This window comes from Thamnophis sirtalis, unplaced genomic scaffold (genome assembly GCF_051295495.1).
Source record: "Thamnophis sirtalis isolate CommonGarterSnake01/CBP01778 unplaced genomic scaffold, rThaSir2_p1.2 scaffold_3, whole genome shotgun sequence".
NCBI lineage: Eukaryota > Metazoa > Chordata > Lepidosauria > Squamata > Natricidae > Thamnophis > Thamnophis sirtalis.
The window spans coordinates 9,791,005-9,816,531 of NW_028261383.1; the positions used below are offsets into that span (position 1 = coordinate 9,791,005).

The 25,527-nt window shown below is 43.7% G+C and overlaps 2 protein-coding genes across 3 annotated transcripts in view; both read left to right on the forward strand.

Annotated features, from left to right (window-relative positions):
- Positions 1-5,169: 5,169 nt before the first annotated feature.
- The window catches only part of LOC148047122 (uncharacterized), a 41,548-nt gene continuing 21,190 nt past the window's right edge, over positions 5,170-25,527 (forward strand). The window contains exon 1 of one of the 2 annotated variants that reach the window (XR_015695839.1): positions 5,170-5,577. The gene's annotated coding sequence lies outside the window, so the exon portion shown is untranslated. The remainder of the gene's footprint in view (positions 5,578-25,527) is intronic. The other variant, XM_087708321.1, reaches the window with a different exon arrangement.
- On the forward strand, positions 13,776-19,433 carry LOC148047123 (uncharacterized). Its single transcript, XM_087708322.1, has 2 exons — positions 13,776-14,318; positions 16,056-19,433. Exon 2 carries the CDS (start codon positions 17,296-17,298, stop codon positions 19,291-19,293), a length of 1,998 nt encoding a protein of 665 aa, XP_087564448.1. The 5' UTR covers positions 13,776-14,318; positions 16,056-17,295; the 3' UTR covers positions 19,294-19,433.

Sequence of the window (25,527 nt, forward strand, 5' to 3'; positions counted from 1 at the left end):
ACATGGGCTGCACACGCATAGGCACACCACTACCCTGTGACACCCAGCTGCTTGGTGGAGGTCATGCTGGGGCCACATGCTGTGCGTGCGCAATTGGCCTGTTGCTTCAAAAACAGGTAAGGAACGTGGACGGGTGGGTGGAACAAATGAGCCACCGTACTGATACGGTGGGTGCTGCTCCCGGCTACAAGCAGCATGGTTGTACTGTGCCGTACCACCCAGAACCCACCACTGCTCTGGCTAGAGATTCATCCAGGTAATGTTTTATTGGTTTGGCTGATTCCGCAACCCCATATTCCTTTGCTTTCTGCTGATGAGCTAGATCTTGAATGTGTTGGGCCAATCTAACATTGAGTTAATTTTACCCAATGCAACGAGCCAATGAATCGTGCCAAATCAAGGAAAGTGGGGTTCAACATTTCATTTCTGTGTAAAAGTAAATCTTGGGTTTTACTTTTGATTTTGGGGTTTCATGTGAAGTATTAGTAGTGCTTTATAAAGCCTTATTAAGGCCACATCTGAAGTACTGCATGCAGTTTTGGTCACCATGTTACAAAAAGATGTGGAGATTTTGGAAAAAGGGCAGAGATGAGAAACTAAGATAATTAAAAACCTGGAGAGTAAAACATGAAGAACGGTTGCAGGAATTGGGTATGGCCAGTCTAGAGAAAAGAAGGACTAGGGGTGACATGATAGCCGAGTTTCAGTATTTGAAGGTTGCAACAATAGAGGAGGTCAACCTGGAAGGCACCGGAAGAAGAAACAATGAATAGAAGCTGATCAAGGAGAGAAGCAAGCTGGAATTAAGGAGAGACTTCCTGACAGTGAGAACAACTAACCTAGTGCACGGGTATCAAACTCGTGGTGTCCCGTTGCTGACACATAACGTTTCATAATGCTTTTTCACTTCATGGAGCAGGAGTGGGCGTGGACTCAGTGTGACACATGCAGGCCTCCAGTTTGACACCCTTGAACTAATGGAATGGGTAGCCTTCAGAAGTTGTGGGTGCTCCATCACTGGAGGTTTTTAAGAACAGACTGGATAGCCAATTATCTGAAATGGTATAGGATCTTCTGCTTGAACAGGGGGTTGGACTAGAGGACCTCCAAGGTCCCTTCTAGTTCTATTCTGATGGGTTTGATTGATTGGCTCAAAATCCATATTGAGCACACCTTCAGCAAGCTCTTTTATCCAATAAAGCCACAGTACAGTGCAAAAGTCTTAGGTCACCTCCCGCTTGTTGTTTTAGCAAAGCTTTCACAACCATTCCATAATTTTAAATCTTGAATACCACGTCTTGAATATCAAATATTTGTTGCTTTCCCTTTGAGAGTGCCACTGATACAAAAGTAAGATTTTATGTCTGTCAAGTTCTGTGTCCTTTGGCATTTTGACTGGAATGATATGGAACGTTGGTCTTATTGGGAAGCTACCAATGAATTACATTCATACAACATGTCTCTGTACAACATGTCAAACTCAAGCATAGGAGACAAGGAAGAAGCCCCCCCCCCCGCCCAAAAGAGTACAGGAATCCTACACTCAGGAGTCCCTGAGCCACCACACAGAGTTGATAATTATTTCACAATGGCAGCTAAACAATCCTTGTGATCCCCTGGCTTAAAACATCAGCATGAGACGACCACAGGAAAGCAGTCCTCCGAAGGATTTAGCAGTAGTTTCGTAACTGTTTGAAGCCACAACGGCACTGAAAAAAGTTCCTTGTGGCTGTTTTTCACACTTATGATCGTTGCAGCATCCCCCATAAGACCAAAATTCAACCACTTGGCCACTGAATCATATTTATGACGGTTGCAGTGTCCCGGGGCTATGGGGAATCCCTTTTTGATACCTTCTGACAAGCAAAGTCAACGGGGGAAGCCAGTTTTGCATAATAACCGCATTACTAACTTAACAACTATGGTGATTCATTTAACAACTGCGGCAAGAAAAGTCTTAAAATGAAGCAAAACCCGTTTAACGAATCTCGCTTTTAGCAACAGGCATTTTGCACTCAGTTGTGGTTATTTGATGAGACTATCTAGGAGTCCCAAGCCAATCATTCAAATGATGCAAATCACACTGAAGGAATAAGCAGAGTGAAATACCAATCACTGTCGAGTGCTCAAGTGTGTCTTGCACAAACCTGGTATAAAAGATAGACAACAATCATTTTTGCTGTAGGGCACATACAGGTGGTAGCAATGACAGCGTGCAGGGTTCCAGTTGATTTAGTTTTAGAGGAACAAAGTGGAGGGAGGTCACACTAAATATTTGCCACGTTACCCTCAGAAAGCTGTTTCTGAATTTTTGAATACTGCATGCAACTTTCCTGTATTTTCTGGTTGTATTCCAATGTGGGAGACTCAGATATAACTCTACATGGTCATCCCACTCTTGCTACAACCCCCACCTAATGGGGACCAGAAGGTTTTGCACACAATTGTACATTTTAGAATTTGCTCATCTTTTGCTACTTTTTCCCGTTTTACTGAAGGTCTGCGCAGGTTAAACTAATATCCCATAAGAAGTATGGGGAACTGTGCATTGAATTAACTGAGCTCTCTGGGTGTGCTTTTTAACTTGATAATGTAACAAAATAACAGAATATAACAGAATGACAGAATGAGTTGGAAGGGACCTTAAAGGTCTTCTAGCCCAACCTCCTACTCAGGCAGGAGACCTTATATACCATTCCAGACAAATGACTAGTCAGTCTCTTTTTAAAAGCCTCCAGTGATGGGGCACCCAAAACTTCTGAAGGCAAGCCATTCTACTGCTTAACTGTTCTCACTATTACAAAAAAAAAACCACCTTAATTCTAGGTTGCTTCTCTCCTTGGTTAATGTCCATCCATTGTTTCTTGTCTTGCCTTCTGTTATTGGGAGCTTCTTCAATAGATCAGACTGGCACTTTAAGGGAGGGGAGATTCCTCCTACCTGAGTTGGAAGCTGAACCACTGTTAATCCTCTGCTATAAAGAACTGGGGTTCCAGGACATGAAGACAAAGCCATCATAGTGTCTATGAGTGAAAATAAAAGCAAAGGAATAATTTGCTATCAAACACCATAACCATATTGGTGAAGCTATAGTGCAGAAGGACAATTCTACATATATTTAAGCTAACTAGGGAATCAGTTTATTTAAGTACCAGTACTTTGCAGCCACAGCAACAATACATAGAAGCTGCTAACATTGGGTGAGAGGAAAACTGAAAGGTGTGGAAGGACCAGGGATTGGATTCAGAGGCAGATGATCTCAGCCATGAAATTATGCATTAAAGCACCACAGAGGTGGATTCTGGATGCCTCAAGTCGATCCCATCCCATATCCCAGGGAGCTGTGCTGAGTGGTTAATCAGGAATACTAGGTCTGGCCTGGCACCAACAAAGAGGAAGTGAACCCCACTTCCCTTAATTTGGCATGATTCATTGCCTCATTGCATTGGGTAAAATTAACTCAATGTTGGATTGGGCCAACACATCCAATGACACTTTAAAAAAAGGACGTTTTTCACACGTATGAACATTGCGGCATCCCTGTGGTCACATGATCAACGTTTGGACACTTGGCAGCAACAGGCTCATATTTATGACACCTACAGTGTCAATCCAACTTGGAATGGGACTTGGAGGCCTGCCTTTGCAAACGCAATTCAATAATCCTTTGTTTGTACATCAGAGTTGTCTGTCAAATTAGTGAGCATAAATGTTGGATGTTTTAAAATGTTACACACTGATTCATTGTTCTCATGGTCAGGAAATTTCTCCTCAGTTCTAGGCTGCTTTTCTCCTTGATTGTCCCTCTTCCTTGTGGCAACCTCTCAAATACTGGAATACTGTTATCATGTCACTCCTAGTCCTTTTCATTAAACTAGCCATGCCCAGTTCCAGCAACCATTCTTTATATGTTTTAGCCTCTACTCCCTTAATCATCTTTTGTTGCTCTTCTCTGCACTCTTGAGCATCAGAATCCTGACACATATAATGTTCACCCTCCCCATCAGATACTCAGAAGAGAAACAAAAAGTAGTTTCACAGGTGGGATTTGCCCTTTGGAATAGCCTATTTCTTAACCTTAGCAGTTTTAAAACACATGGACATCCGCTTCCAGAATTCCCCAGCCAGTTATCCTATGCTGGCTGGAAAATTCTGGGAGTTGAAGTCCACATAGCGTAAAAGTTTCCAAGATTGAGACACGCTGGCCTATAGGAAAAGGGTGATAGCTGTTTAAATGGACACAAGACTTTAAAATCAGTTAAATTAAACAATGAAAAGGAATTCACCAATGAAATTAACTCTGGTGAAAAGTCAATCTTGAGGGTGAGGGCATCAGAAGGAGCTTCTACCTGATATTCTCTCCGGAGATGGCTCGTCCAAAGCAACTCCCCAAAACAACAGCTCCTGAGAGGGAGCGCCCTCTTTCCCTCCAGCCGGGTTAGCACCCATTAAACCCCAAGCCTTCTGGATCTGAAACAGCTCCAGAGGGAGAAAAAAAAAGTCACGGGAAACGATCGGGAAGGGCTGATGGAATAAACTCCCCCAGGAGAAGTTGGGGACTGCAGGAGCAATCATAAGAGCGCCCCAAGAAGCTACCTTGAAAGATCACCTCTCCAAGCATTTCCCCAGGTGGGAAGAAGGAAGGGAAGGAAGGAAAGAAAAGGGAAAGGGAAGAAAGAAAGAAAGAAAGAAAGAAAGAAAGAAAGAAAGAAAGAAAGAAAGAAAGAAAGAAATAAAGAGGCGGCTCTCTTTCTCCCCCGCTCCCAAGAACCTAGGAAAAAGGTACGACCGCGATCGCATCTGGCCACGCACATGGATTTCCCCTGAACTACTAGGACTCTGCAGACCCCAAGCAGGAAACACTTATAGTTTCCCCCCTCCCCGTCCAGCTCCTTCCATTCTGTAAAAGGGGGAGAGCGCCGTCCACTTGGTGGTCCCCCTACCTTCTGCCACGGGGTGGGTGGAATGGATCCCGGGTGGGATGATCACCTGGGCAGGGAATCCAGGGCTGCTTCTCCCGAGGCGGAAGGAGAGGGACAGGAGGAAGCCTGGGGAACGGGAAGAGGGGAGGGAAAGGGATGCGGAGCAGCACAGTTGGAAGGAACCGCCCTTTAACAGAATAACAGAGTTGGGGGGGGATCTTGGAGGTCTTCTAGTCCAACCCCGAGGCAGTCAGAGAACCAGGGGAGAAGGAGGGGAGGAAACCCAGGGATGGTAATTTGGTCCCCCAATCATGTGGTTTATCCGGCAATGGTCATGAGAAAAACGTTCAAAAGTCGCTTTATTCAGTGGTATTGTAATTTCAAATGTTAACTAAATGAATTCTTATAAGTCGAGGACTATCTGTTGGAGATGCAGAGGTTCCCAACACCTGCAGCTGATAGATCCCTATAACATAGCATATCAATTAAGAGAAGGAGGTGTTGGATAGAAAGCAAGTTTCCTCCGTGGGTTCGGATTTCCCAGCTGGAACAAAAGAATTTAGGAAGCAAAGTTTTTTTTAAAATTTTCTTTCAGGAAGGCAAGACCAACAGTGAGGTGGACCAGAGTTCCTGGGTGAGCTGACACCGATATACAGTAAGTGTACATTATTATTCCATTTTCCTCTTTGAAGTCCTTTTGCTTTCTTTCTACTGTTGGAAGAAATGTCCTTCTGGGTTCAGCTCCAAGTGGGGCAAAAGACACTGGAAACATGGAGGCTGCTTGGAAAGATGGTTTAATGGTGGACAGGGTCACATGGTTTGAGATCCTGAACTCAAAAGGGGGATCACCTGCTTCAAGATGTTGGGTCAAGAAGAAAAGAGAAAGAAGGGCTGAAAGCTCCTGGCTTTATACTCTCTGTTCAGCCCCACCTCTCTTTTTCCTGTTCCTGTGTAAGAAATGTATTCTGATTGGTTGTCAGGCTTCCATGGGGCCATGCAGGGGCAACTTTGTAAGCTGTGTTTTGAGTCCAAAGTTTGACTGAGTTTCAGATGCCATGTGGTGAGTTTCCGTGGAAGGCTAATCCTACCTTTATTATGTAAAGTAGACTAGCTCAGGGTATTTTGAGTCAATGTTTATATTCTTATTCTAGTGATTTCTAGTCTGGTTCTTGTGTTTTTGAGATTTCTGGCCTGATCTTCCTAGTACAACACTGTCTTGGTGAAGTTCCCTTCCTACAGAGCTAAAGTTAAAAATAAGTCTAGAAGTTTTGGAAAGAGAACCAATAAGGAAGAAAAAAGGGGTTTTGCAACCCTCAACTAAGTTTTAGTTTTCTGTGTGTGTTTATTTTTTACTTCCTCTTTTACCACTTCAGGTGTTGAGGGAGAGACAACATTCTGGTTTGTGCACTTCTCAACAGCCTCAACCGTTGTTATTTGATGCTGTTATAGTATCTCTTTGAAGTTCTTTCTCCACCTTCGTCTGGATCTGCTTCATGTTTAACAGAGTTGGAGGGACCTTGTGGTCATCTAGTCCAACCCCTGCCCAAGCAGGAGACCCATTTCTGACACATGGCCGTCCAGTCTCTTCTTGAAAGCTTCCAGTGATGAAGCTCCCACAACTTCCAAAAGCAACTTCTATTCCATGGATTGATTGTTTTCACTGTCAAAAAAGTTCTCCTTGTTTCTAGGTTGAATATCTCCTTGTTCAGTTTCCATCCATTGTTCCTTGCCTGGCCTTTGGGTACATTGGAAAACAGCTTGACCCCTTCTGTGGCAGCTCCTCAAATATTAGAAGACTGCTATGATGTCTCCTCTGATCCTTCACTAGACTAGCCATGCCCAGCTCCTGCAACCATTCTTCATATGTTTTAGTCCCCAGTCCCCTAATCATCCTGGTTGCTCTCCTCTGCACTCTTTCTAGAGTCTCAACATCTTTTTTATAATGTGACCAAAACTGGATGAAATATTCTAGGTGTGGTCTTACTAAGGCTTCACTGTGTGAAGTTGTTTTTTAAAATTGCTTGCTATTATGTTGTAGCTTCATTAAATCTGAGTGCTTTTTGAATAGTATTTTTTATTTTTGAATAAACACAAACAGACAAAACACAACAAACATCACAAAAATATCTTCCATCACAAATTGTAAAAATGTGTCAATTGGTTACAAAGAGCTTTTGTGCATCCCTTCCACAGTCATCATCTACAATTCATATCAAGTTATATATTTTAAATCATATATATATATATATATATATATATATATATATATATATATATATATATATATATATATATATATGTTATATTTATGCTGATAAAGGGAGACTAGTAAAGATCTATTTCAAATGACTTTAAGTATATATATATGTATTTATGTATGTGTGTGTGTGTATATATATATATATATATATATATATATATATCTATATATATATCTATATATATATATATATATATATAGCTATCATCATACCTCAATCTTCATATGACTATAAGTTGTTTTTACGTCCCTTGTATTAGTACCTCACTTGATCTTGATTGTATCCCTCTGCTAATGGAAAGTTGCCAAAAAGGCTTGCTGACACTGTTATATACCATTCCAGTCTCTTCTTAAAAGCCTCCAGTGATGGAGCACCCAAAACCTCTGAAGGCAAGCCATTGTACTGGTTAATTGTTCTCACTATTACAAAAAAAAATTGTCCTTAATTCTAGGAATTAGAATTAGAAGCATAGAATGCTGCTCTCTGTGGTTAATCTCCATCCATAGTTTCTTTTCTTGCTTTCTGTTATTGGGGGCTTCTTCAATAGATCAGACTGGCACTTTAAGGAAGGGGAGAATCCTCCTGCCTGAGTTGGAAGCTTGAACAGCTGTTAATCCTCTGCTACAAAGAACTGGGGTTCCAGGAAATGAAGACAAGGCCATGAGGGGGGGACGACAGCAAAGGAATAATTTACTATAAAACACCTTAACCATATTCTTGAAGCTACAGTGCAGAAGGGCAAGTCTACATCCATATCTTTATGCTAACTAGGGAATCAATTTATTTGAGTACTTTGCAGCCACAGCAACAATACATAGAAGCTGCTAACATTGGGTGAGAGGAAAACTGAAAGGTGTGGGAGGACCAGGGGCTGGATTCAGAGGCAGATGATCTCAGCCATGAATTTACGCATTAAAGCACCACAGAGGTGGATTCTGGATGCCTCAAGCAAATCCCATCCTACATAGCAATAGCAGTTAGACTTATATACCGCTTCATAGGGCTTTCAGCCTTCTCTAAGCAGTTTACAGAGTCAGCATATTGTCCCCGCAGTCTGGGTCCTCATTTTACCCACCTCGGAAGGATGGAAGGCTGAGTCAACCTTGAGCTGGTGAGATTAGAACCACTGAACTGCAGATAACAGTCAGCTGAAGTGGCCTGCAGTACTGCACCCTAACCACTGCGCCACCTCGGCTCATCCCAGGAAGTTGTGCTGAGTAGTCAGGAGTACCAGGTCTGCCCTGTCACAAAGAGCCACAGTCCAATTCTCTCTGAGTCATACATATACAGGTAGTCTTCAGATTACAGCTATTCATTTAGTGACTGTTCAAAGTTACCAAGCTCTGGAAAAAATGACATGATTGTTTTTCACACTTACGACCATTGGCAGTATTCCCATGGTCACATGATCAAAATCCGGACACTTGGCAACAATTGGCTCATATTTATGACGGTTGCAGTGCCCTGGAGTCATATGATCACATTTTGTAACCTTCTGCGAGAAGCTTGCAAAACGGGGACCTGAATCTACTTACTACTGATGTTGTCCCTAATCCAGTTCCCTGGGTTGCTGCTATCTCAGGGAATTTGGAGAAGGTCCAGCATTAATATGAAATTACCTGCCAAACTTCAGGAATATTAAAACCTGCTTTAACACATTGTATCATAGCTCATAATCAAGAAATGGCTGTATTTATGAAGGTTTTGGGGATTGCAGATCCAGCACAAAAATCAGCATTGATTAACATATGAAAAGTCAGTGGTGGACTTGTGTGTGATGGACTTCTGTCCCCCGAGTATGTGGAAATTACACTGTGTATGTTGAAAATGTGCTTTAGAAGCAGGATAGGTGCTTAGCTGGCAATATAGTGGTTGGTGGTGGGCTAAGATCCTGGGGAAAACGTATGTTGGTCACATATACAAAAATAGTTAATGTTGTGACGTTTAGGCTGAAGGAATGAGCAACTGCCCTGTTGCTTATGACCAGGTGTCAGAATCCTGAAAGTCATGTGCCTTTGTGGACTTAAAAGTATATAAGGCGAGAGTGAAGAATGGGAGGTGTTCCATCAGTCTCAAGCCATCCCCTTGACTAATTGACCCTCATTGCAATATGATTCATGTAAGAGCTTTATGTTTATTATGCTCTAATTTCTAATAAACCTCAGAGTCCTAGAGTGAGACTTTTTGTGGTGTGCTGTCTGTCCAATTGTTATTAAGTACAGCTCTGATCATAACCAGGTTTTTCCCCGTCACATCTGACAAGCAAAGCCAATAGAGAAGACAGATTCACTGAACCACCATGTTACTAACGCAACAACTGCTGAGGTTGACTTAACAACTGGGGTAAGAAAGGTCATAAAAGCGGGCAAAACTCACTCAGCAACTGTCTCGCTTAGCCACAGAAATTTTGGGCTCGACTGCGGTTGCAAATTCATTCAACCTGTATTCAGATTTGGACAAAGGCTGGGAAAGAGCCTGTATATTTTTTTCAGCATGCTTCTATATTTTACCTAGTCACCCAAGCAGGAAACACAGCTGGTTGTTGGACAGTATATGACACAGTAAGGAAAGTACCAAGGTAGCCATGCCTACATCCTGTAGCAATGTATTTTTAGCAAGCCTGGTGTGGTTTCCATATCACCCTTTCCCACACATGTCCTTTATTTCAGTTATTTCAGAATACAGAATAACAGAGGTGTTCTAACCTCCATACCACAGGTGTCAAACTCCCCGTGTCACATGACCTTTCACATTTTTCCCCTTGACAGAGCTACGTTGGGCGTGGCCTACGTGTGACACATCTGGCCCACTGGCTGCCAGTTTGACACACCTGCTATACCATGTCAGACAAATGGTTGTCCAATCTCTTCTTAAAAACCTCCAGTGTTGGAGCAGACACAACTTCTGGAGGCAAGTCCTTCCTCTATTTCATTGTTCTGTCAGGAAATTTCTCCTCAGTTCTAGGTTGCTTTTCTCCTTGATTAATTTCCATCCATTGCTTTTTATCCTGCCTTCAGGGGCTTTGGAGAATAGGTTGACTTTCTCTTCCTTGTGGCAACCCCTCAACTAATGGAATGTTGCTCTCCTGTCATCCCTAGTCCTTCTTTTCATTCAACTAGTGTGAGGGGAAACTCATCATAATGTAGGCCTTTGCTTCTTGATAGATGCCTATGGACCTGATATTTCTTTGGCAAGGTTTATTGTATTCAGTGTTAATCTGTATGATCTCTTTAAAATCATGGCATTCAATACTATTGTGTCTATTAAAAAGTTGTAACCTGCAAGTATGTTGAAATATTATGTCTCAATACTATTGGTAGGTGAGTTTGCAGGGTGAGTCGAGCTGAGATCGAGGGAAAAGAGGAACTATCAGGTTGTAATGTATGTAAAACTAACAATGTTGTGACATTGTAGTTAGAGGAAAACGGCCTCGGTTGCTGTGACTACACAGCAGAATTTTGATCCTTGTGCTTTGTCGTATATAGTGGCATGTTGGACAGTGAGCCAGGGCCAACCAGCCTCAAACTGTCACTTTTGACTGCTTGTCTGATTGACCCTCATTACAATTTGATTTTTCTGTAAATACTTGCTGTTTGTTATAATTTGAAATTTAATAAAACATTATAATTTGAAATTTTAATAAAGTTGAAAATTGACCCTACGGACAAACCGGAAGTCACATTTCCCAAACTTCTGGGTTCCCCGTAAGTCCATTTTTTGCCCTCCTGAGCCTTCAGGGGGCTTCCCTGAAGGCTCCAGAGGGCAAAAATCGGCCGTATGAGCAAACCGGTTTGTCCATAGTCTGTTTTTTTGCCCTCCTGAGCCTTCAGGGAAGCCTCCTGAAGGCTCCGGAGGTTGAAAATCAGCACAATTGACAAACCGGAAATCACCATTCCTGAACTTCCGGGTTCCCCATAGGTCCGTTTTTCGTCCTCTGGAGCCTTCAAGGAAGCTCCTGAGGCTTCCGGAAGGCGTCTGGAGAGGGGTTGTTTTCATCCTCCCCAGGCTCCTAGAAAATGTCTGGAGCCTGGCAAGGGTGAAAAAACAGCACCAAAAGCAGGGGGATTGCTGGTCATGTGCGCATGCGTGTGGGGCAGGTCACACGCATAGCATTATGGGTATGGCATGCCCACACACGACCGCTTACGCTCCGCCCGCTTTTGGCACGGGAGCCAAAAAAGGTTCGCCATCACTGTCCTATAGGCTAGTGCGTCTCAACTTTGGCGACACCGCACAACATAAGGCATCTCACTTAGGATCCTGTATTAAGGATAATAATTTATTAAGGATCCTAAGTACTTTATTAAATTTCAAATTAGAACAAACAGCAAGTGACTTCCGGTTTGTCCATAGGGCCGATTTTCGCTCTCCGGAGACTTTGGGGAAGCCTCCTGAAGGGTCAGGAGGGCGAGAAATGGCTCGAAGAGCAAACAGGAAGTCCGTTTCCAAATTTCTGGTTTGCCCATAGGGCTGGCTTTTTCGCACTTTAGAGGCTTCAAGGAAGCCTCCAGAGGGCGAAAAACAGCCTCAAAACAAGGCCAAAGTCAGCTGGCCAGTGCGCACATGCAGGCTGGCAAGCTGACAGGGCAGTGCCTCACGTGCCCTAACAAATAGCCCCACGTGCCACCTATGACATGCTTGCCATAGGTTCACTGTTCTGACCTCCACCTTGCCCGTTCAGAAACTAAAGCCAAACAGAACGTTCAAGGGAATGTTTTTATCAGTCCCGGCTCTTGCTGGCTGCGAGCCCAAAATAAACACAGATAAATCCTCTGGTAAAAGTCCTCATTCATAAACTACTACAAAACAGGATTATATAAATCAAATCACTTATCCAAGTGCTTTTTCTCGATGGTTACACACAAACGTAGAACTTGACTAGAACAGAAAGGAACGTTGACTTCTCCAACGAGGGCGTGGCACCATCCGCAGTAGGAGATCCTAATGAGCCACAGCTGCTCGTTATCATCCCCTAGGCGGTCATCCCTTCTCCTGCGTGCATCCTGCAACAACTCTCAGGAGGTTTCTGTGTCAGCCTCTCTCACTGATTCCATGCTCAGTCATTACCTGGAGACCAACTAGTGTCTCTGAGCCCCTCGCTGTCAGAGTCTGATAGCAGCTCCAAAGGCTCCTGCCGAGCCACAACAGTTCACCATCCCGGTCCTACAAGTTGAAATACTAAAAAGAGCAAGAGATGATGGATACATATAGAATACTTAAGATAGCAATTGCTTCAAAGTACATTCATCCAGACAATACACTGTTCACCAAGCAGTTACGGAATGTTTTTTTAAAAAAACTATTAAAAAATTTTTTAAAAAAAATCTACACCAATAGGGACAAATTATATTTATCAGCCATGGATTTGTGATTTTGGGACGGAATAAAGTGGGAGACTAAGACAGGGAACAGAAAAATTTGGAAGAGCTTATGGCTTTGCTGGCTACCGCAAGAGTTCATTGCAATGAATGTGACTTCTTTTTTTTTCTCTTGGAGATGTCTGATGCATAGAACCAAAGCCCCAGAAGGCAAGAAAGAACAATGGGTATGGTTCCAAGTATACAAATAATAATATTTTTACCATGTATTTTTTAGAAGCTTCAGCAACCTACTGGGACCACTCAGAAACTCTGCTTATGACGCACACATATTTTGTGCAAAGGATATGCTGGCTAGGAAATTCTGGCCTCAAAATCTGCAAGACATTCAGGATGCAGAACGATGAAACTGAATATTGCATTTCTCTAAGACACATTAAAATTAACATGAGGAAAATAGCAGAATATATTAAAAAACAACCCTCTATAAAATAAAAAGATAAATAGACATTGGGGGAGCGGGAAATTTATTCTACCATATAGGCGATCAGGCCCTCTTTCTTAGATTCCATTTTCTAGGTCCTGCAGTATATGTTTCTCTGTGTGACTTAATGGGAGACTTCAGTGCAAGTAAATTTACACATGGCAATTAGGAGATGTAAAATTTCCTCCTCCAAGAATGAAGCTTGGTGGTTGATGCTCTTAGATGCAGGCAGGAGTGAAACTAGCTCCCCTGCAGTGCTGCCATGTCCTAAAATCCTGGGAGCCACAGGAAATCAGTCATAAAGTGTTGGAATATTAGAGAGGTTTTGATCTCCACTGAGTCAATCCTAAGAAAGCTGATTATGTAATTCTGTAAAACATTCATGAACTTTTAGGGCTGGGCACATAGGTAATCTTCACAAGGTTAAGTAACATCACATTTCACTATTTCACTAGTATGAGATTAAAAACCCAATTATCAAATCCTCACAACCCAGAGGCACAATTCAAAAAGATTTACAGAAAAATAAAAAGCGTTTGCAAAGGCGGCCTCCAAGTCTCCTCCCAAGTGGATGGAGTACAAGGAGGGCAAAGAATAACATTCAAAGGACACCTTTTATACATTATATTCCTCAGAAACTCCCCCCCCCTTTCCTGCTCATTCATTTACATCGTTTCTTTTGTCATTCCATATTGTAAAGGGTCAACTTGACACTTTCTTGAGAGGCCCCTATCTCTTATTTGGTTTTTTTTTCCTGGTGCCTTTCTGTACCTAGCCTTGGAAAAACAAAGTTTTATCTTGTCCTGTTTACTTAACACATTTTGTAGTTAGTAAAAACACAATAATGTATTACACATTTTAGACAAGAATATAACGGCTTATACATTTAACATTGTAAAAGAATACAAAAGCAACCTTTTAACATTTTATAAAAGAGTAACTTAATATAATTTCCTTCACTAGGCTCAGCTGCAAAGTCGGTTGCTAGAAGTAAAAAACGACTTGATAGCATTTAATCAGTGGAAACTTGTTGCAAACGCCTTAGGTAGAAACTGGAGAAGGATTTTTTTCTGCCTCCTATCTGAAGATGGTGCTCAAACAGGCAACACCTATGCCTAGAAAGCGGATAATACCTGTGGTTGAGCTTAAAGGAGTTAAAACCATCGAGTACTGTGTTGCTAGAAAGGTTGGAAAGCGACGGGAAGCGTAGAAGAAGCGTAGAAAAAAGCACCTTTAAGACAGCTGAACTTCCTCTTCCGGATCACTCATGGGAGGAGAGTGGTGTGCAGAGCGGGTTCTTTGCTCTTCTCATGATCGAAGCAGCAGCTGGAAGGTGAGTCCGGGAGTAAGTCGGGCTGTTTGGTTTCCTCCACAGCCTGGAAGCAAAGAAGCAACTGGGCTGAAGCATCTCAGCTGCTGCTGCAGGTTCCTTCCCTCCCCAAATTTAAGTCCACTGGTGCTGCACGCTATGAAACTGGTGGCTGCAATTTTCTTTCTGATGGGAAGATTGAAAAAGTCTCCTTCCAGTGAAGGTTGATTCTTCGGGAATGGCTTCCCCCCAGAGGTTGTGGGTGCTCTCATCACTGGAGGGTTTGTGACAGAGCTGGGAGGGACCTAGCGGGTCTTCTATTCCGACGCCCTGATCAAGCAGGAGGCCCAATATCATTTCAGACAAACGTCTCTGTTTAAAAGCCACCAATGATGGAGCGTCCACAACTTCTGAAGTGTCAGGAAATTTCTCCTTAGTTCTAGGCTGCTTCTCTCCTTGATGAGTGTCCATGCAGGTCCTTGTCCTGCCTCCAGGGGCTTTGGAGAATAGGTTGACACTCCTCCCTCTTTTGTGGCAACTCCTCAAGTATTGGAAGATGGCTATCATGTCACCCCTAGTTTCCCACACTCCCTGCATTGTTTTCTCCTTTTTATCCATGAAATTTTCCTTAGGCTCTGAATTTGTTAAAATCAGCTCTTCTAAAGTTTAAGACACTTGTTGGGTTATAGTCTATTGCTTGTGTTTGCATTATATTGAATTCCAGTAAGACGTGGTCACTCGCCCAAGATTCCGACAACTACAACTCCTTCTATCGCTTCCCTATTAGTAAGAATTAGGTCGAGTATAGTTTTTCCACTAGTTCACTCTATCTTTGGGATGACAAAGTTGTCAGCTAAGTTGGTTTCGAATCTATTCAATCTTCTGCTTGCTGTACACTTTGTCTCCCAGTTGATATCAGTGTAGCTAAAGTCTCCCATTATATCTTGATGTTGCCCTCTTGATATAGTTTATAATCCACATGTGTACTGAAAATGACAGATGAATAAAATTTACAAGTTTTTTAACTTCCATGTCATGCCAATAAGTATGGTATTTCCCGTCCCATCCATGTATTCATTGGATTCAATTGTGTTTAATCCAGCACTTTCTAAAAAATAGCTATTGGCATCTTCGTTGCACAGGTAATCCTCACTTACCACTTCTTTCCTGAGCCTTCAAAGTTACTATGGCACACTAGAAGCAGATGTGCACCTGGTCCACAAAATTTGTGGTAATCCTAGCACTTGTTCCGTGACCGCACTAAAGTAGTGACTCTGGTTTTGAAGGTGCAGGAGAAGGAATTGTACCAATTTGGGTTCTGCCGATAGTTGCACATTTATGATGGCGGCGGCATCCCACACTCATGATCCCCAGTTGTGACCTTCCCAGCTAGCTTCCGACAAGCAAAATCACTGGATATACTGGCAGGAAATTGCAAGTCACGGTCATATGAAATTGCCTTTAACAACCCACAGTAATTAGCTTAGCAACTACAGAGGAACAGATATAAGTTGGCACTGTCATGTGCATTCTTAATGATTGAGCTGTTTAGTGATGCAAATATCAGTTCCAATTGCGGGAGGTTAAGTGAGGACTACTTGAACAAGGATGTCACCAGAGGGGTTGTAGACAGTATTTTCTGCCCTTATTTGCAGCTGAGGACTTCCATGAACAAAAGTGGTGTATACTTCTTCTTTTTTCACCTCATCTCTTAACCATTTTATAGACAATTAAAGTTACACTTTTCTTTGCATCTTACAGATGACTAGGATGGCAATAAGAGCACTCTGGACAAGTGTAAATAACAATCAGTGGTGAAAAGGGAAGAAAATCAAGGCAGAAATCAAAATATTTTCCATTTCCTGCAGAAAACCATACAAATCTCCTCCTCCTCCAGCAGCTGACAAAAGAGAGAAAATTGAGAAAGAATAAGCAGATTATGGAGAACTCAAGGATAAATTGAATGAGAGGTGAACGGAGATTTTACATCATTCAGCAAAAGAGGGATATATATGGAAGTCCGTGGGGAGGAAGACAGACAGTAATGCAGGCCTCTCTCTGTGAGGAAGAAGACGACTTAAATGAAAGCACCAGACAGTAATGCAGGCCTCTCTCTGTGAGGCCTGCATTACATGTAAACAAGACATTGTCCATAATTTTGACCTCCTCAAGTATATCAGCTGTGGAAAAGCTCCATAGATTTGCCTATGGTGGGAAAAGCACAGATTGCAAATCACAACTGATTATGTACTAGAGGGGCCAGAAAGGAGAAAATCCATACAAATTACATGAATGTGACAAAAACTATGGTCACAACAGCTCCCTTGTGGTTCATGGAAGTCTCACCACACAAGAGGGAAGTGCTCCCAATGTAAATGTTTTAGTGAGCATGGCAACATGGTGCTACATCAGATAACTCACAGGAGGGAAAAAATGTATGACTGCAGATTGTGAGAAAGTTACATTAGAAATTCTCAGGTCTTGAGACACTAAAGGATGCACACACAGGAATAAAACCATTTGGACATCCTTTCTGTGGGAAAGGTTTCAGTGAGAATTCCACTCTGGTGAAACACCCAAGGACTCCCACAAAAGTGAAACCCTTTGAATGTCATGATTGTGGAAAAAAATTTAGTGACAATTTTAGTCTGGTGACACATCAGTAGATTGACTCCAGGGAGAAACTGTATGAGTATCCAGATTGTGGGAAAAACAACATTAGAAATTCCCATCTGAAGAGATACCAGACAACTCACACAGAAGAAAAACCCTTTGAATGTCCTGATTATGGGAAAGTCACAATTCCAGGCTGTTGATACATCAGAAGACTCACATAGGAGATAAATGCTTTGAATGTCCTGATTGTTGGAAAACTTCTGTTATGATTCCAATTTGTGAAACACTAGAGGAACCATAAAGGAGAAAAACCCATTCAATGTCCTGTCTGTGGGAGAGGTTTCAGTCGTAATTCCCACCTGGTAATATATCAGAGGATTACTCCATGGAGAAACCTTATAAGTGTGGAGATTGTGGGAAAAGTTTCATTAGAAATTCCCACCTCCTGAGACACAAGACCACACACACAGAAGATAAACTCTTTGAATGTCCAGACTGTGGGAAAACCTTTAGTGATAATTCCAGCCTGGTGAAACACCAAAAGACTCACACAGGAGAGAACCCCTTTGAATGTACTATCTGTGGGGAAAGCTTTAGGAAAAATTCCAATCTTGTGACACACCAGAGGACTCACACAGGAGAGAACCCCTTTGAATGTACTATCTGTGGGAAAAGCTTTAGCAAAAATTCCAATCTGGTGAGACACCAGAGGACTCACACAGGAGAGAAACCCTTTGAATGTCCTATTTGTGGGAAAACCTTTAATCAGAATTCCAATCTGGTGACACACCAGAGGACTCACACAGAAAAGAAACCCATTGAATGTCCTATCTGTGAGAAAAGTTTTATTAAAAATTCCAATCTGGTGACACACCAGAGGACTCACACAGGAGAGAAACCCTTCAAATGTCCTGATTGTGGGAAAGGTTTTAGTCTGGGTTCCAGCCTACGGACACACCAGAGGACTCACACAGGAGAGAAACCCTTTGAATGTCCTATCTGTGGAAAAAGCTTTAGTCAGAATTCCAATCTGGTGACACACCAGAGGACTCACACAGGGGAGAAACCCTTCAAATGTCCTGATTGTGGGAAAGGTTTTAGTCTGAGTTCCAACCTACGGACACACCAGAGGACTCACACAGGAGAGAAACCCTTTGAATGTCCTATCTGTGAGAAATGTTTTAGTGATAATTACTGCCTGGTGACACACCAGAGGACTCACACAGGAGAGAAACCCTTTGAATGTCCTATCTGTGAGAAAAGCTTTATTAAAAATTCCAGTCTAGTGAGACACCAGAGGACTCACACAGGAGAGAAACCCTTCAAATGTCCTGATTGTGGGAAAGGTTTTAGTCTGAGTTTCCTCCTACGGACACACCAGAGGACTCACACAGGAGAGAAACCCTTTGAATGTCCTATCTGTGGGAAAAGCTTTGGTCAGAATTCCAATCTGGTGAGACACCAGAGGACTCACACAGGGGAGAAACCCTTCAAATGTCCTGATTGTGGGAAAGGTTTCAGTCTGAGTTCCAGCCTACGGACACACCAGAGGGCTCACACAGGAGAGAAACCCTTTGAATGTCCTATCTGTGAGAAATGTTTTAGTGATAATTACTGCCTGGTGACACACCAGAGGACTCACACAGGAGGGAAACCCTTCAAATGTCCTGATTGTGGGAAAGGTTTTAGTCTGAGTTCCAACCTACGGACACACCAGAGGACTCACACAGGAGAGAAACCCTTTGAATGTCCTATCTATGAGAAATGTTTTAGTAATAATTACTGCCTGGTGACACACCAGAGGACTCACACAGGAGAGAAACCCTTTGAATGTCCTGATTGTGGGAAAGGTTTTAGTCTGAGTTCCAGCCTACGGACACACCAGAGGACTCACACAGGAGAGAAACCCTTTGAATGTCCTATCTGTGGGAAAAGCTTTAGTCAGAATTCCAATCTGGTGAGACACCAGAGGACTCACACAGGAGAGAAACCCTTCAAATGTCCTGATTGTGGGAAAGGTTTTAGTCTGAGTTCCAGCCTACGGACACACCGGAGGACTCACACAGGAGAGAAACCCTTTGAATGTCCTATCTGTGAGAAAAGCTTTATTAAAAATTCCAATCTGGTGACACACCAGAGGACTCACACAGGAGAGAAACCCTTTGAATGTCCTATTTGTGGAAAAACCTTTAGTCAGAATTCCAATCTGGTGACACACCAGAGGACTCACACAGGAGAGAAACCCTTTCAATGTCCTATTTGTGGGAAAACCTTTAGTCAGAATTCCAATCTGGTGACACACCAGAGGACTCACACCGTGGAGAGAAACCCTTTGAATGTCTTTCCTGTAGGAAAGGTTTCTGTGATCATTCCAGCCTGGTGAAACACCAGAGGACTCACACAGGTGAGAAACCATTTGAATGTCATATTTGTGGGGAAAGCTTTAGTCAGAATTCCAATCTGGTGACACACCAGAGGACTCACACAGGAGAGAAACCCTTTGAATGTCCTGATTGTGGGAGAGGTTTCAGTCAGAATTCCAATCTGGTGGCACACCAGAGGACTCACACTGTGGAGAAATCTTTGAATTGTCGAGTCTGGTCATTACTTCAAGCATAAATTATCCCTTATTGCACACAAGGTAATCCATATGAGGAAAGGTAGATGAGTTTAAAGAATGCTTGAATTTCATTTGTGAACTCCCAGTATTCATGAGAAATTGATTGTTTGAATTTTGGCCTGATTCATTTTGCTCAAACATTTTTCATGATTAAATTTGTAAGTGGAGTGAAAAGGAGAATGGAAAATGGCTAACTACTAGTTTCTGGTTATCAGCAAAACTTCTGGATATTTCCTTTTCCAAAAGTAGAGGAATTCCTCAAAAAGGAATTTTGGGTGGAGCTTTTGTCTGTTGATCATGGAATTCCCACATGTGGAGTTTCAGTCTTCTAAAGTTGCAAGAAAAAGTATGTGAATCCCTTGGGATTACGTGGAGTTTTGCATGAATTGGTCATAAAATGTGCTCTGAACTTCATGTAACTCACAACAATAGACAAACACAGTCTGCTGAAAATAATGCTACACAAACATTAGATGTTTTCTTGCAACTGTACCTTGATTTCACCCGATTTTCAGCCCCAGAATTGTGCATATAAGCAGTTCTCAAGATATAACTATTATGGACTTTGAATTAAGGTTGCAGGTTGCAATGGCTCTTAAGTGAAATTGCTTTCCTTAACTACCCGAATCCCCCTGCTCTCCCTGATGCAGCCATTAATCAAATGTGTGAGTCGCTAAGAACACTATATACTCAGAGCTGGGAAAAACTCCTTGGAGGCCTAGCGCAGGGCTAGGCCTGCCTGCCGTAGGCATCTCTAGGCCTCCCCCACCCTCCAAGACATCCTTTTGCTTTGTTTCCTAATCCTTGAGTCTCCTTGGCCCTTCACTCTCTTCCCCAGGGTCCCACCCCACCCGACCTCACACCCTCCTCCTTACCTTTTGAAGATCTCTGAACCTCATATTGGGGAGCGAGGGAAGGACATATATCAATGATGGCTAACGTTTTTTGGATTGTGTATCAAAAGTGGGAGGAGGGCAGTGGGGTCGTGCATGGGCATGCCCATACCCATGCTATGCATGTGACCCCAGCATGCATGTGTGTGCGACCAGCGCTCCCCCCCCCCACTTTTGGTGCTCTTTTTTTGCCATCTCCAGGCTCCAGAGGCTTTCTAGGAGCCTAGGGAGGGTGAAAACAGGCTCCCCACCCCCTAGAGGCCCTCCAGAAGCTTGAGGATCTTCCCTGAAGCCTCCAGAGGGCGAAAACCGGCCCTATGGGCAACCTGGAAGTTCAGGAACTATGACTTCCAGTTTGGTCGTAGGGCCTTTTTTCACCCTCCGGAGCCAACCCCCTGCTCGGGTTGAAAACCCTGTACCATTTCAGACAACTGGTTGTCTAATCTCTTCTTCAAAACTTCCAGTGTCGGAGCATTTACAACTTCTGGAGGTAAGTTGTTCCACTGATTAATTGTCCTAACTGTCAGGAAATTTCTCTGTAAGGTTTCCATAAGGAAAAGGAGTCTGTTGTGTCTACCTATTCTAACAGGGTAGTCCTCAACTTACAACGTATTTCCATAAAATGATTAACAGTCGTGATTGTCCCTTAATAACAAATAATCCATTGCTGCTTCAGAAGCAGTCCTCGACTTCCAACCGTTTGTTTAGTTCGAAGTTACAAACGGCAATGAAAAAAGTGATTTAGAATTGTTGTTCCCACTTAAGGACAGCTGCAGCATCCCCATTGTCACGTGATCAAAATTAACAACCCCTTGACAACTGATTCATATTTATGACGGTTGCAGTGTCCCCGGGTCATGTGATCACCTTTTGTGATCTTCGGACAAGAAATGGGGGAGCCAGATTTGCTTAGCAACTGTGTTATGAACTTAATAACTGTGGCAATTCAACCAACCACAGCAAGAATTATGCTAAAATGGCACAAAGTCACTTACCAAAAGTCACACTTAGCAACAGAAATTTTGGACAGAATGATGGTCATATATCGAGGACTACCTGTATTTGAAGTGTCAAGGGACATGTCTGAGAGCAATACAACTTTGAGATGTATTAGACAACCGCAATTCAATCCAAAATTTCTTGCCCCAAAAGAGAATAAAGATGAAAGGGGGATTTTTTCTGCTTTTTTCAATGTTCCAATATCCCAGGGGCTGCCACTAAGAAGAGGGAGTGAAGCTATTCTCCAAAGCACCAGAGTGCAGGACAAGAAGCAATGAGTGGAAACTCATCAAGGAGAGAAGCAACTTAAAACTAAGGAGAAATTTCCTGACAATGAACAATTAATGGAATAACTTGCCTCCAGAAGCTGTGAATGCTCCAACACTGGAAGCTTTTAAAAAAATGTTGGATAACCATTTATCTGGTGTAGGGTTTCCTGCCTAAGCAGGGGGCTCGACTAGAAGACCTTCAGGGTCCTTTCCAACTGTTACTCTATGCTATGCTATGCTATTCTAATACTATCCCCAATAAATGCAGAACCATTTATTTTCTCCATAACAGAGCCCCATTAACCATACCACTTTGAAGCAGAAGAAAACTTCTGAACTAGGAAATGTTTAATATTTAACTATTTAAAAGGCCCGAGCGGGGAAATATTTAAGCCCTCCATTTAAAAGTACCCATATATGAAGTTCAGAAGAAAAACTACTTCTACGCAGTACAGATAGTCCTTGACTTACAACATTTCATTTAGTGACCGTTCAGTTACAACTGCAATTTACAAAAAGTGAGTTACGACCGTTTTTTGCACTTATGACCGTTCAAGCATCCCCATGGTCATGTGATCAAAATTCAGACACTTGGGAACTGACTCACATTTATGATCGTTGTGTGCTGGGGTCATGTGATCACCTCTTGCGACCTTCTGACAACGTCAACGGGAAAAACTAGATTCACTTAACATCCGTGTTGCTAATTTAACAACTGTGGTTATTCACTTAACAACTGTGGCAATGTCACAAAATGGTCAAATTGCACTAAACGTGACTGATTTAACAAAAATTTTGGCATCAATTGTTGTAAGACGAGGACTACCTGTACAAACTATTTCTCCTATAGTAAAACAGCTCCAAGCCTAACAGAGCATGCTTGAAGTCTGCAGAGAGAAGGTTCCTGGCGTTTTCCCCATTTCCTCCTCAAGAATTTCTCTTGCCATCTGGTTGAAAGAAGGAAGGAGATCCTTCTGGACTCAAAGGCACTTTTGGTTTTTCCTTACCTTTCCGGCTGCAGCCGCCTTACCAGACGTGCCCACGCCTCCAATTGAACACATTGGGATTGTAAGCAACAACAAATCTCTCTCAAAGCCTTTATACCCCACTAACGTCCACTGGAGGGCTTTTACACAGCATTTGCCACACAGTTTACAAGTCAAGAGTCAGAAAGAATTTTCTCATCTCCCTTTAGAGCAATGGTTCCCAAAGTGGGCAGTGGGATGACTTAGGGGGGGGCGCTAAGAGGCAAGGGGGCAGCAGGGGGCGTTAAGATGCAAGGGGGCGGCAGGGAAGCGCTAAGAGGCAAAGGAGGTGGCAGAGGAGTACGTGAGATGGCCCCCTCGCAGGACGCAATTCTCCCTGGGGCTCTGTTGGCCGCCAGTCATCTGAGCACTTCCAGCAGGGTGAAATTCAGTCTAACGTCCCAAAGACTGGAAGGATTTTTCGCTCGCTCGTTTAGGAGGCATACAAGCATGTCAGGCTGCAAGGGGGGGGGGGGGGAAGTGAGGCAGAGAAAAAAGAGAAGAGCCTTTTGCCTGCATTTCTCCTGATACGACTCTGCGTGTGCTGTGCATGGAGAAGAGGTGTGGGACTGAACAGGGCTGTCCTTGGGCCTGCATTTCAGGGATTGGGAATTGGTGCTGCATTACGCAGCAGAGTCCGATGTCATTACGCAAGAGCGCTCGCCTGCCTCTCTCGCGCTTTTATAAATGGCTTTACTTCTGACTCCCTTTCCGGGACTGTGCTGTGAGCTGCCTCCGCGAGGATTGCATCGCAGCAGCGTGCGTGTGCAACAGAGCCACCCCCCCAATCCCTCTTGCCCCCGCTCCACACGGATGCGCCACTCTCGCCTGCCTCTACCCCTCCCACCTTAGAAATGCAACACAGGTAAACATGAGGGGAGGGGGGGAAAGAGGATAGCCCCCCTCTGCCTCCTCGCTCCATTCGTAGAAGTGGCCTTAAAAAGCGAGGAGCGAGAGGAAGGGTACTTGGGGTGGTTTCTCAAACTTTGAGTTACAAAGTAATCTAATTGAACACTGAAATATAGGGGAGATTGTGGAAAAGGGATAAGCATTTCCAACATATTTAAAAAGTAAATTAAAAAGTGGTCTAATTACTGTCTAAAGTTGGGAGGACCTTGGAGGTCTTCTAGTCCAGTGTTTTTCAACCACTGTGGGAGGGATAACACGGGGGCCAGCTCAGGTGCTCTGCATGGAGGCTAAGTCAAGGACTGGCTGTATTGCAGAGGAGCTGGGAGCCACCCAAGGATTTCACGGTGCTACGAGGAGGAGAGCGAGCCTCTGAGCAGCTGCGGGGAGCCTGCCTGGCGAGGAGCGACCTTCGGCTGGACGGAGGGGCGAGGGCTGCCTGGAGAAACAGCGAGGGCCCTTTTGAGGTAGTGAGCAGGAACGTTTGTGGAGCACACCGGTTGTGTGTGGAGGCTCCACGCAGAGTACCTGAGCTGGCCCCCGTGTTATCCCTCCCCCTTCCTCCTCCGCCGTGCTTTTGAGGAGCCATTTGGCCACGGGAGCTAGTAGGAAGGCGGCGGAGGGGGGGGAGCAGGGAAAAAGGCCTCATGGCTTCTGAAAAACCGCGGAGGTGGAGGCGGCGGCAGGGGTAACCCAGAGCCCAGCTGAGGTGCTCTGAGCGGAGGGAGAGGCACCGCCGCCGCTGCCATGGGCGGGGGCGCCTGCGGGAGCTTTGGATGCTTCACCTCGGCTGCAGCACTGGGCAACAAATATGTTGGTGCTGTTGGAGGAGGAGGAGGAGGAGGCGGCAGCAGCTATTCTAGTGGCGGCGGGGGCTCGTTGGCACCTTCAGCGGCAGCCCTGCCCCCTGTGAAAAAAACCGAAGATAGAGCAGATCCACGCAGATGACGTTGCTGCAACATGACTGGAGGAGGAATTCTGGGAGTTGAAGTCCACAAGGCTTAAAGCTGTCAGGTTTGAAGACCCCTGTGGTTTTTTTTCCTAAAGGGTGTGCAAAGGTCTTGTAACTTGACAGCTTTAAGACTTGCATGCTTCAGTGCCAGAGTTCCTGAGCCAACATGACTGGAGGAGGAATTCTGGGAGTTGAAGTCCACAAGGCTTAAAGCTGTCAGGTTTGAAGACCCTTGGGATTTTTTTTTCTAAAGAGGGGTGAAAAGGTCTTGTAACTTGACAGCTTTAAGACTTGCATGCTTCAATGCCAGAGTTTCTGAGCCAACATTTTGGTTGCTAAGCAGGACCGTTGTTAAGTGATACTGATATTATATAACACTTTTAATTAAGCGGGTACCTTGAATAAACATAACTTTGAGTTTCAAATAATACTGATTTCGTTGTTGTCTTAGGTGACATCTGTGAAAAAAATTCAGGTGCTCAAGCATGAAAATATGCCGCTCAAACACTATACTTTTCTGCTCACACTGAAAAAAATTAGAGGGAACATTATCTGTGTCCCGAAAGTTGCTTTCGGGCCACAGGGATGCCTCTATTATGTCCCTGCGGCCCCGCGTTTACTTTAAAAACGCGGGGACCGCCGGGAGGTAGCGCACGCATGGGACGTCACTGACGTCCCATGCGTGCGCCCGTAGCAACAATCGCGGAGGATTCAAGAGAATTACTTTATATATAGTCAATATAGGCACAGAGTTAAAAAAAAATTAACATTTTCTAATGGTGGTGTGCCTCGTGATTTTTTTCATGAAAAAAGTGTGCCTTTGCACAAAAAAGGTTGAAAAACACTGTTCTAGTCCAACCCTGAGTCAGCCAGAGAAACGGAAGAGAGGAAGGGGATGAAGCCCAGTTATTGGAGATGGGATGGAGGCTGCCTTAATCATTGATCCTAACAGG

What these genes read in the sequence shown, in the direction of transcription:
- LOC148047123 (XM_087708322.1), top strand. Translation starts at nt 17,296, where the DNA reads ATGGAGAAACCTTATAAGTGTGGAGATTGTGGGAAAAGTTTCATTAGA.